Raw genomic sequence first — 12620 nt, 5'->3', positions numbered from 1 at the left:
CATAACAGCGTTCATTATTGAGGCTGCATCAGTATGCATTCCCCAAACAAATGCGTTGCCCTCGAAACGACGTATTCCATGGTGGAATGAGGAGTGTAGGGAAGCCAGGAAAAAGCAGAACAAGGCTTGGAGCCTCCTCCGTAACTCCCCAACCACAGAGAATCTGATTAATTTCAAGGCGATCAAGTCGCAAGGTAGAAGAACGCGCCGCCGCGTTAAACGAGAAAGTTGGAAAAACTACGTAAGCAGCATTAACTCGTATACAGACGAACGAAAAGCCTGGAACAGGGTTAACAAAATAAAAGGCCGCGAAACTCATCCCTTACCTTTATTAAATACACAAGGAGACACTCTGGAGGATCAGGCAGATTGTCTAGGAGCACATTTCGAGCACATTTCTAGTGCATCTCATTACACAGATACATTCCTAAAATACCAGCGACTGGCAGAACAGATGAAATTGGGTTGGAACAGCTCATCCAATGAAGCATACAATCGTCCATTTGGAATGGCTGAGTTCCAGGCCTCACTGAACTGCTGCAACAAGTCCGCCCCAGGAAGTGATAGAATAATGTATGAGATGATCAGACACCTACACCCTGAAACCCAAGAAACACTACTGTCACTCTTCAATTCTATGTTCTCCGCAGGCTACATTCCGTTTACCTGGAAAGAAGCAATCGTAATCCCCATTCTCAAAGAGGGCAAGGACCCTTCCTCACCCGACAGTTATAGGCCTATAGCTCTGACAAGTTGTATATGCAAATTATTTGAGAAAATGATTAACCGTCGCCTCATCCATTTTCTTGAAAGCAACAAGATACTCGATCCCTTACAGTGCGGCTTTAGAGAGGGTAGATCCACAACAGATCACCTTGTCCGCATCGAGACAAATATCCGTGATGCCTTTGTCCACAAACAGTTTTTCCTGTCCGTATTTTTAGATATGGAGAAGGCATACGACACAACCTGGCGTTTTGGAATCCTCCGTGATCTGTCTGAAATGGGAGTTAGAGGCAACTTGCTATGCGTCATTCAGAGTTACCTCTCGGATCGCACTTTCCGTGTTAGAGTTGGTAACGTTCTGTCTCGTCCATTTACGCAAGAGGCTGGTGTTCCACAAGGAGGTGTGCTGAGCTGCACTCTCTTTATTGTAAAAATGAATTCCATACAGACTACCATACCACGTAGTATGTTTTATTCTGTATATGTAGATGATATCCAGATAGGTTTTAAATCATGTAATCTAAGTATCTGTGAGCGACATGTACAGCTTTGCATAAATAAATTGTCTAAGTGGGCGGACGAAAATGGTTTTAAGCTAAATCAGAGAAAAAGTACCGGCGTCCTGTTCTCTAATAAGAGAGGTATACTGGCGGAACCCGTAATCAATCTCAATGGAGAACGGTTATCTGTGAGCTGTGAACACAAATTCTTAGGGATCCTTCTAGACAGTAAGCTAACCTTTGTGCCACACCTGAAGTATCTTAAGGCAAAGTGCCTCAAGACTATGAATCTTCTGAAGCTGTTGTCACGCACAGCTTGGGGAAGCGACAGGAGATGCCTAATAAAGCTGTACAAAAGTTTAGTATTAACACGCCTTGACTATGGCGCCATAGTCTATAATTCTGCAGGACCTAGTACTCTAAAAATACTAGACCCTGTCCACCACTTAGGCATCCGCCTTGCTACAGGTGCCTTTAGGACTAGCCCTGTGCAAAGCCTTTACGCCGAATCTAATGAATGGTCCCTATACTACCAAAGGACATATTTAAGTCTTTCATATGCCTTGAAGGTAAAATCAGCTGTGGATCATCCATGTCATACAATTATTCACGACTCCTCCACGGCCAGGCTGTTCCGTAACCCCCCAGGTGTCCGGCCTCCTCTGTCCCTCCGGTTGGAAGCACTCTCAGAAAAAACAGGGGTCTCTCTTTTAGAGAATGTCTTAATGGCGCCCTCTCGGCTTCCACCGCCTTGGGAGTGGCAAACTATCCAGTGTGACATCTCTTTCTTAGAATTACCGAAACAAGCACCTGAGGCTCACATACAGTCACATTTTATTGAACTTAAAGAGAAGTATTCCTGTGACGAATATTACACAGATACTTCGAAGTCTCCTGCTGGTGTTGCTTACGCAGCTCTCGGACCCTCATTTTCAACATCAGGGCCACTAAACCCACACACCAGTATCTTTACGGCAGAAGCATACGGTGTACTTTCGGCTATTAAACACATAAGGCGCAGAAATGTCGCTAAGGCTGTTGTCTTTACAGACTCACTAAGTGTCGTGAGAGCGCTGATTAGCTTACGAAAGCATAAAAATCCCGTTTTGAATGAGCTGTATAGTTTGTTGTGCTCCGCATATATCTGCAACCAAGCGATTATCCTATGCTGGGTACCTGGCCATAAAGGTATAAAAGGCAACGTAGCTGCTGACGAAAACGCTACGTCAGTGAGTTTTAGCGACACAGATGGAAATATCCCCATTCCTGCCACAGACCTAAAGCCCTTTCTGCACCGTAAATTGAGGAAACATTGCCAAGCAGAGTGGGATACACAAACATTGAATAAGCTACATATTATAAAACCAAGATTGCGGAATTGGATAAGTGACAAAACAGCACGGTACAAAGAAGTACTTCTTTGCCGATTAAGAATAGGACACACTTACAGTACTCACTCCTACCTCTTGACTGGCGGGGACCCTCCTACTTGTAGTAGGTGCGGCGATGACCTGACAGTCATCCATGTTCTTATCCAGTGCCCTGCAATAGAAACGGAGAGGAAAAAGTATTTCCCTTCTGCATATCGCGAAAATATACCTCTCCATCCTGCATTTTTTCTTAGCGACGAACCGTTTTTCAAACTGCAAACAGTCTTAGATTTTTTAGACGAAACTGACATCCTGAAAATCATTTGGCCTGGCAATTTTTAGCACGTGACTAACAGCCCTGCATTCAAGGGCTCTCTTAAAACTCTGGTGTCAGTGTTGTTTTATTGCACAATGTTTTAACGACAGCCCATTGCCATAGCCCACATCACTGCCTTTTCACCGTCATCATTTTAGCAACTATATATTCTACGCCACTTACAGCTACAGATTTTAGGCCCTTTTACAGCCATATCACATCTACCATGATGAGTTCATTGTGCATGTCATCCACAATACATCGTCCACATTACCACCTGTCGTGGCGCTCTTTGGCCAAACCTGGCCCTTGCGCCATAAAACACCACACATCATCATCATCACTGAGCAACCACGCTGGGTCGTCGCAGTATACGCCCCCAGCTTGAGAAGCAGAGTTCAGCGAACGTTTATAGTTCCGCACGGTGATGTTGCGATAGCAGTATTTTGTACCTTAGGATACACGGTACGTTCTTTCATGTATCGGAAATGCAGACACTAATACACGTCTTGCCAGACGTATCATGATACAGATAAAAGATACCCAAAGAGCATCTAACATTGTATTTAAGATGCATGTATTTTAGGTGGTGCCCAGACTGCTTCCCAGGGCCCTTCGATGAAGCGGAGTTTGTAGCTGCAGCAACGCTTTGTTTGTGGGCGACAAATAATGCTTCGTAAAAGGGATTGCCGCTGGCAGGCTGCTTGCAAGCTATCATACAATTATTTTGGCGTCATGCACATAACTATTGCACCACACCATTGTATAACAACCCGCTTTGGTACACAGTGTTCGTATTACACCAATACACTTGCAAGCTAATAGGCCAATGCATGCTACCATTGTATTAGGTCTATTGTTTCATAGACCAATACCTGTACTATTGATGTATCAGATATATTTCATAACGCAATGGACCAGTAAAGGCTACCAGCTTTACCAGTGTATCAGGTCTATTGTTTTATAATTCAGTAATGTGAAACCAATGAAATTTCTGTATTGCGATTTTTTCTAGGGCAAACACTTTGGCATCGCGATCTCTGTCTCCGTCCTAGGGCACATAGGGTTTGTTTCGCGATATAATAATAATAACAATACCTTTATTCATAAAACCAAGTGGTACAAAGTGCCAAGGCATTGGGAAAAACGTTGCTACAAAAGCAACTTGACTGGTGCTAATAACCAGAAGGTCCAAAAGGCAGCAGACAGCAAGGAGCGAGAAAAAAAAAGAAGAAAAAGAAAGGAAAGAGGAACAACGAAAAGGGAGAAAGGAACGAGAGTAACGGCACGTAGTACATAGAGCTCACTTAAACAATTTGCTTCGCACATGAAACAGCTCGGGAAAAACAAACAATGTGGATACATAGATACACAAAACTCTTAAAAAGAATAAGATTTGGTACATGGTTAAACCCAATTCTTGGGGCAATCGAAATTATACAGTTCTCTGCCAGAACAATTAGGTACATCGATGGACGCAAATCTGAGATTATTCAGCAGAGTGGGGAGAGTGCAACAAGTGTAACAGGAAGCTAAATTGGTAGTCTGCACGAGGACGCACGGCCTGGCCTGTCTCAGACATCCCTTTAGCTTCAGCCCGTAAAGACACTCGACGGCTGCATGACACAATCCTCTGCTTACTCCGCGTCAGTCTACAAATTGGTTTGTTTACACTGCATTGCCTTCGGGATCGGTACATTTTTTCTTTAGTAAACCCACCCTTTAGGATCCGGTTTTAGGCGCACGCAAGTCTATGAAACTGATAACCAGTATTGATCTATTGGATTATGAAATACACCTGATATACTAATAAAACAGGTATTGGCCTATGAAACATTTCCTTTCAGCTTTTTCTGAATCGCAATGGCCCAAGGATTAAGCAAATGCTGGAGCAAGTAATCGGCGGCACTTTGAAGAGCCGCAAGTTCATGCTACCTTGTAATGTAAAAAGAACACATAGAGATGACGTTTGATGGGACAATCACAGCCCTGCGTCATGTGTTCAGACGAGCAGCTGGTGCTCGAGATAAATAGAACACTCACTCCTACACGCTCGAGAACGGACTCATTCTATTGTAATGGCTGCCAGCAGTTACAAAATTGTTGGCAGAGACGACGCGGATGAAGCTACTTCTTCGGCTCAACAAGATCTGCATGTGGCATATGTATGTCGAGAACGGATGCGGCTCAACAACTTGCTCACTGGTTTGGCACATCCAACTTCGCCGATTATCTGCTGAGCGAACGCGCCTTGCTGAGGAAACCTTCGCGGAGAAAACCAGACTCTCTCGATGTTTTTATCTCGCAGAGCGAACCAGACGCGTCTGCGCACAGACGCCCCTTAAGTTCTCTTGGGCCTCCTTTCTCCTTGGCCACGATTTTTGAGGACGAGATCTTCTTTGAACATTCCAGATTTATTTGGTGTTCATGGTATCTGGGCTGCCGCTTTCGTTAAAATAAAGTGATTTGTTTCCTTTTAATTCATGTAGGGTAACAACAAAAAAATGCCGAAATGAAGCTTGGAACGAAAAAGATGCACCAAGTTAGCGTAGACCTATGTACGGAACGGTAATATACGTAATATACGCAATATATATGCAAACTGGTTGAAATTATACCCTGAATATTTACTGTGATAGTGAACATTCATCTGCGAGTGTGATCATATTTCTCTCTCTCTCTCTCTCTCTGTTTCTTTGTTTTTCTTTCTTTATTTTATCTTCCCATGTTTCCCCTTATCCAATGTAGGGTAGCCGACGCGGCCCTGCCTTGATTAACCTTCTCGCCTTTCTTACTACACTCTTCAGCTGTCTACACTCTTCTGCCATTGGGCCTCTTCGATTTTCGGAGTTCTGGCAGCCCGCTGGCAGCCAGATGGCAGCCAGCTAGTTCCGGTTCTGACAGGAAGTCACATGGGCTGGGATCCCAAGACAACCCGAACCTGCCCGAAGTTTGCAAAACCGAACGCCGGTACAGATGGCCAAATGTAAACATGCTACCGGCATGGCAGCGCCCGTCGAGGCCGGCGCGCGCTCGGCGTAGTCGGCCCATTTATGCGTTGCCAGCTTGAAAATATATTGTTGCATTCAGGGATACGATCACTTTCGCGCGATTTCGCGCGACTCGGCGCAGGACGCGTACTCGGCCAACCTCGCTTGCGCAGCGCAACAGATGGCCTCCGACGCGGCGGATGACAAGACGCGAAATCGTGATTGTATACTCGAAAGCGATAGCTGGAGGATCCCTGCTCGCAGCGATCACGTCGACCACCGGCGACATTGATGAGTTGGCGTTGTGTCATCACAAGACATGAAAAAGCAGGTTATCGGGTACGTCTAGCTCCTACGCATAAAATTTCGTGCCGACCTGCTTGGGCTTCGATTTCATAAAGTTTGTTGTGGCTGATGGTGCTTCTCATTTAAGAAGCTGGGCACGCGGCTGGCGCATGAAAATGCACGTCGCCTGTGACGAGCGAAACGTTTCACACGAGAAACAACATTGGTCGCAATCATGAGAGCAATAAGCCAATGTACGTGTGTCTAAATGTACCGAGTGCAATCAGTGTATTCTTAGATCAACGGCCTGCAGTTCGAACACATATCGGTTTCGAGCTGCCACAGCATACGACGGAGAGACGGAGCGAACACGGGTTAGCTGCAGATCCTTCGCTAACTGCAGAGAAAGGAGATATACATACGCGAGATATGTGAAAAGGAACGCCACCGGAGAAAGACGAACCCAGAATGTACCGCAATGTGGGAATGAGCGTCTACAACTTGCGTGGAACACGATGCAGATAACATGCAAGCATGAGAGCGCGGCGCGCTGTTCACCGCCGCGAAGAAGCAATCAGCTGGGGACACACACACAAAAGCTTCAAACGGTTCACCACGGCTCGTATCACACCGCTTCGCGATGCGGAACGGTGCGTTAGCACCTAAAAAGATAACGCTAGAAGTAAGGAAATCCGAAGATGACCGTAGACAGTTGGCTGAGCGAGGTAAATTTAAGTCCTCAAGAACCCGCGTTGCAAACCGTGAAGTCCCCGCAAAGATGGCGGCGAGCGCCCATCGCCTCTTTTAGTCGTCTGCTAGCCAGAGAACTTCCAGAGAGCAGCCAGACCAAAATCGTCCTGGCAGGTTCTGGCAGCCCGCGGGTAGCCAGAACCGTCCAGCGCGAGCAAAACGAACGCCCGGCGGAAGTGCGTAGCGCGGTGGGCGGAGCAACCCGAGAAAAACGAAGACGCTCTGGCTGGCTCTGGCAGCCCGCGGCTAGCCAGAAGTGGAAAATCGAAGAAGCCCATTGAGAGTTCCTCAGTGGTCCTGGTGATGATTATGATTTAGTGAGTTTGGCGCACACCCAATCACGGGGATTGGCCAAGAGTCGGGCAGACTCTGCTTATGCTTGGGTAGTGAATTTAAAAATCTATAATTTTGTTGCCTGAATTGAAGCGAGGAAAATTCAAAACGGTTCAGTAGATTGTCATTCAGTCAAGAGAAAAAGATATGTAATATAAATGAGGCAATAAAGGAGGAATGAAAAGAATAATACGGTCAACAATGAAATCGGTTTGATTCAATAGTGAATTATTCTCAGGCGATGCACACATTCTTGTGCGAGTGCCCAAGCACAGACGCTCCGAAAGACAGCAGTACCGGAGTGTTCAGTGGCAGGCCAAGCTGTCGCACTGTAATTTCTAATGTCATTTTTCTCAGGGAGGAGAAACGCCGGCATTCCAGTAAGTAGTGTTCGATCGTCTCTAATGATCAGCGAAAACCATGACCAACGAAGAAGATGAAGAAGCGCTATCATCGTGGCTGTCGGTGGTGGGCGACCATTACAACTAACTGACCAGTATTGGCGGTAATGATTCCTTTGCGAGCGTACAGCAGCTACGACAGCAGCCATGTCCAACCCTGGGAGACCGAGATGTACTTCATCCTGCATCCGGCGATCCTGGGAGTCTTGCTGCTGTTCGCCTCGGCCGCCATTTGGTCCAGCGGAGTCGCCGTGGCACCCGGCGAGTTGCAGCCACCCCAGGGAGGGCCGCCACCGTACTGGCTGTCAGAGATGGGCGGCACTTTGAAGCGAGAGTTCTTGCAAGAGCACACGGCGGTGCGGAACGAGTACATGGCGTACGTGCTGGGCGCCTACACCGACCTCCGTGTGACGCCGCCCGTCGTTCGTTTCTTGGTGGTGGCCAACGGGGAGGAAAAGAGGCGCCACTTCCCGCCCTTCGAGTGCCGCTTCACTTTCAGGCCCATCGGTAAGCGAAGACAGGCGTGGGCTCGCTATATAGGTAAAATATTGGTTCCCTGACACGCTTTCGGCCAGCCTATGACGCCCTGGTTGAAATTAACCTTGAACGAGGGCTCGTCGGTTTTGCATGTTGGAGTGAGTGTTGCACTCAAATAAAGATGAAGTGAAGAGGGAGCGTAATCTGAACGATTTTTCATTCAAGCTCAGTGGCTATGGCGCTGTTTTGCAAAAGGGCTATGTTGAGGGTTCGATTCTCGGCCGCGACGGCAGCACTATGATTGGTGCAGATTGCTAAAAATAAGTACGGCATAATCCATCTCGCGATGACTGTCCACGGTAATGCGTTGGCATTGAATCATTATAGCGACACAACGTATTGCCACCGTCGAAACGAGTTTTGTATAAGGCGCGTATTGGCAGCGGTCGCTCAAGAACACTGGGCGCCATCTAGCAACGCCGCAGCGAAGCCTGTGCGTGGCCTCCGAAATGCACGGCGGGCCGCTGCGTGCGAACTCTGAGAAGCGAGTCATGAGTCAAACGGGCTTCTCTCTCGCGCTTCGTTCTGGACATGCGGCGTTTAGTGGCACTGCTGAGAAGTCTGCGAGCGGCCTTCGAGACGAGAATTGTGCGAAAGCTGAGAATTGCTCTATAGCTTAACTGAACACTCCGTGCCAAATACTCAGGGACCCAAGTTGGCGAAACGTTAATTGAAGAGCGATACATACCCAGTGCATTCATGGTGCACCTCACTGAAGTGTTGGTGTGAAAGGCGTTGATCGAAAAGCAGCACATACCCGGTGCGTTTGTGGCGCGGCCTGCTAAAGCGTCGTGTTGCTGTCCATGTGGAACCCTTGTGACGTGGGTTCGAGTCTGTTCGGCATCGGAGAAATTCAAGGGATTTTCTTCGTCATTGTATAGCGGCACATTCCAAATCGCACATACCTAGTTGCCCAAGTTGGCGCCAGAAACGTTCATTCAAAAGCGGCCCAGACTGAACGGCATATATATACGCAGTACTTCAAGTCGGCGTTGGAGAGTTTCTTCGAACAGTGGTGCCTACCTAGTCGCGCATCTTTAGTGAGCCGTCTCCGCGTGAAAGAAGTTCGTTGAAGAGCGACATCTTTGTACACATTGCAACATGCTTAGCGACCCAAGTTCGTCCGAGGGTTGGTCTCAAGCCCTGTTCCCGCAGCATCGCAGCCCGCAACCTCCTTCTCGCCAACTTTAGTTACTAGGTGGGTTTGGGTATGTGCGACTGACCAGTGAACATCCTTGATGCCAACTTGGGTTCCTGGATATGTGCCGCGGTTCAGTGAACTTCCTTCACGCCAACTTTAATTACTGGGTGTGTGACGCTCTTCAGTGGACCTCTTTGACGCTAACTTAGATCACTGGGTATGTTCCACTGGGTTTGCGCCGCTCTTCAGAGACAAAACAATTATTTGATATTTCTCCAGTGTGTAGCGGAATCGAAACCATGTCGTTTGTAATCTGACAACTTTGTTTGAATATACTCGAGACGCACCCCGCGTGGACTTCGCGGCTGTGGCGCTAAATGGCGCAGCTTGTCCAGAGGAAAGCGTGATGGAGGAGCTCACGACATGTTGCATTTCGAAAGCGGCAACTGCGGTGTTTTGCCACATAGCTTAAAAGCTAATCGCATTAACGCTGACAGTCATCCTGAGATGGTTTATGTCGGACTTATTTTTTTTCTGACGTGATACTGAGAGAAGAAAAGACTCGGTCTGTGACCCGGCAATAAAATGGCAAGTTTACCTATCGAGCACGCGTGCTTACTGAAGGGGTTCGTGACGCAGATGGCGTTTGCTAATCATAGAAGTAGTTTTAATCGTACTCGTCGTTTAAACAACCATTGAGGTATGCATCGATTTTCGGACCAGCGTTTGGCGGGCGAAAATAACACACACAGCGATTTTCATCTAAGAAAGCTTTACTAATCTCGGCGTTACTAGCACGTGTCGAACGATTGCATTTTAACAGTTCGCGAGGCTCGCAATACTATACTTACCGCATGAAATAGGCGCGCGGAATGTATGTGATGGCAGAGCGTGCACTATTTCTGCTGCATGAACTTTGTCGAAAGGATGTCGCACAAGCTCTAACGCATTGTTTATTGTTTGGTGTTAATGATGAGTTCGACAGCCGGGAGCAGGGTGGCCGCGTAGTCTTTTTACATGCGCTTAACACTAGAACCCCCGACACGTGCGGTAAGCGAGCATGAAAGTCCGGATAGTCCCCAAGATTGCGTTAACCTCGCTGTGGTAGAAGGCAGGGACGGAATTCCGCTTGCGAACGCTCATATAGGCCAATTGCACTATGCGGGAAGTGAAGCTCGCCACCTGGTAGCAGGGTGACGCGAAATTTCAATTTCTCCTGCCTCTTCCAATAATGAACAGTTTCTAAAATTGTTGCAGCAGAACGCCGCTATAGACGGCCCATTAAGACTCCCAATGTATAATCAAAATTTGCGATATGGCCTGGTGAGAGACCCTATGTGTGAGTTCTATGCGGGTATTTATGCTGCGAGCCGCCGTCCTCTTTCGCACACTTGTCCATCTTGGCGGTTTGTGCGGGAACAGCGGCATGTTCGTCGCTGCTGAGATATTGGGACGCCTCCTCCTTTTCGTTCATGGGTCACGTGTAAAAAAACTATTTTGCGTGAGCACTAAGTGTACGGAGAGTATGGCGTAATAACATGCCTTTGTGGCAGGAGCCTGTTCTGCATTACTGACCTGTCACTGACTAGGTTTGCGTGTGTGCTACTACGGACACTAGCAACGCTGCAGTTTATTCGAACCGGAGGGGATGATGAGGTGAGGTTCAATAGGCCTCTCAAACATTATTTTTTTTTTACGTTGAGAACCTGTTAGCTATAACGCAGTGGTTTCAACTGTTGTGCCTTCGACTGTGATTTCGACTTTACTACCGGTAAAGGTGCGATGTGCGATACAGAAAGCACGAGAGACGCGAGTCGTGCATACAGCCGCCTCGATATGGTTGAACAGGATCACTTAGATCGTGTTAGAATAGTTATAGGCACTTCGCCTGCCTCGGCGGGACCACCGACCCTGGAGCAAGCCTCGCAGTGGCAATTCTAATTGCTTTTGTGCACCCACGTGGGACAGGAGTTTCCTCACGGCTGCTAATGAAGTTGGAATCTGTTGTGCAGTACAATATAGCTGAATAATTATTTCCGTCTGTCGTTTACATCATGTGCCAATATTCACATTTCCATCTGCGCTTATAGTTCGGCAGATAGGTGTTTAGGTCTAACGGAGCGGACGGCATGCTTTCATAATCCCTTTTTCCGGACACTACCTCGTCGATTGCAGGAGACCCGCCAGAAACGGACGATCCGGTGCGCGCGTCGTGGTCTCCCGTCGGACACCGCGGCGGTTTCGAACCCCTGCTTGTCACCTGCCCCACTCCCAGAAATGGTTCGTTGCCCCACCTGGTGTCTCTAGTATACATGGGCACAGATGGCAGCGGCTGGATCGTGCCTCGCCAAGTGGAACGAGTCGCCAAGCGATTCGGCACCATCGCGCTGTGCGTCACAGTCGGAGACGAGGACGTCGCGGGCCCGAATCCCAGGATGCTGGCCGAGTTCCTCGCCTTTTACGACGCGGTTGGCGTCACTCGCTACGTTTTTTACATTAAAAGTCCCGGCGCGGGCCTTGACTACCTTACCGCGCTGCAGCGAGAGTACAGGGAGACCACGAACGCCAAGGACAGGCTGCGCGTACATCTGGACGCGGAGCAGCAAGACGACGAAGCCGTGACGAGCTGCGTCTACGATCTCGTGCCGTCTTCTATCGAGTACGCACTCGCGGTGACCCCCCGGGACTTCGTTGTTCCTCGGCGAGACGCCACTTTGAAAGGGTTCATCCAGCGCAACCGAGGCGTCGGAGCCATGACCTTCCTGAGGTACTCCTTCGTTGGTCCCCGCCCTGTGTCCCTAGGGAACGAGTCGACCATGACCAGCCAGTTGAAGGTTTTGAGGAGCTCGCACGCCGATCCGCCTGGCATGACGTCGCGCGCGCTCGTCAAGGTCGCGGACGTGGTGCAGCTGGGCGCGCGCGGAGGTTTCAGCCTGCTGAAGCCTGCGAGCGCGCGCGTCGTGGACCCGCGGCTCGTCAGCGTGCACAGCTACGTGGAAGACTGCGAGATATCGCCGGAGGCGACGCTCTCCTACGACGACCGCGTGCGCGCTTACGGTGACTTCATGCGCCAGTCCCTGGCCTGGCGGCTGTACATCGAGCGCTTCGGTGCCTGACATATCTGCAGGAAGGTGCTCATACGGCTTCAGATACCGTGTTCGCGGGTGTAAGATTTTTTTTTTTTAGGCAGTGACATCATTGGCCCGCCCCAGTAATCGCAAAAAATGAACGAAACTTCACTAAAGCAATCGGCTTTCTTGCTTTATTTGTT

The 12620-nt window shown here is 48.6% G+C and overlaps 1 protein-coding gene across 1 annotated transcript; it reads left to right on the top strand.

The window, feature by feature from the left end:
* Nucleotides 1-7706: 7706 nt before the first annotated feature.
* Nucleotides 7707-12506, top strand: LOC142574190 (uncharacterized). The gene is made up of 2 exons (XM_075683338.1): nt 7707-8178; nt 11525-12506. Exons 1-2 carry the CDS (start codon nt 7779-7781, stop codon nt 12463-12465), a joined length of 1341 nt encoding a protein of 446 aa, XP_075539453.1. The 5' UTR covers nt 7707-7778; the 3' UTR covers nt 12466-12506.
* The last annotated feature ends 114 nt before the right edge of the window (nt 12507-12620 follow it).

Source organism: Dermacentor variabilis, chromosome 3, assembly GCF_050947875.1.
Source record: "Dermacentor variabilis isolate Ectoservices chromosome 3, ASM5094787v1, whole genome shotgun sequence".
Classification (NCBI taxonomy): Eukaryota; Metazoa; Arthropoda; class Arachnida; order Ixodida; family Ixodidae; genus Dermacentor; species Dermacentor variabilis.
This window is presented reverse-complemented; position numbering and strand designations above follow the sequence as displayed.

Excerpts from the sequence above, each read along its gene's own strand:
- LOC142574190 (XM_075683338.1), top strand. The coding sequence starts at position 7,779 with ATGATTCCTTTGCGAGCGTACAGCAGCTACGACAGCAGCCATGTCCAA. Across the intron at positions 8,179-11,524 it reads CTTCACTTTCAGGCCCATCG|GAGACCCGCCAGAAACGGAC; the intron begins GTAAGCGAAGAC and ends CGTCGATTGCAG.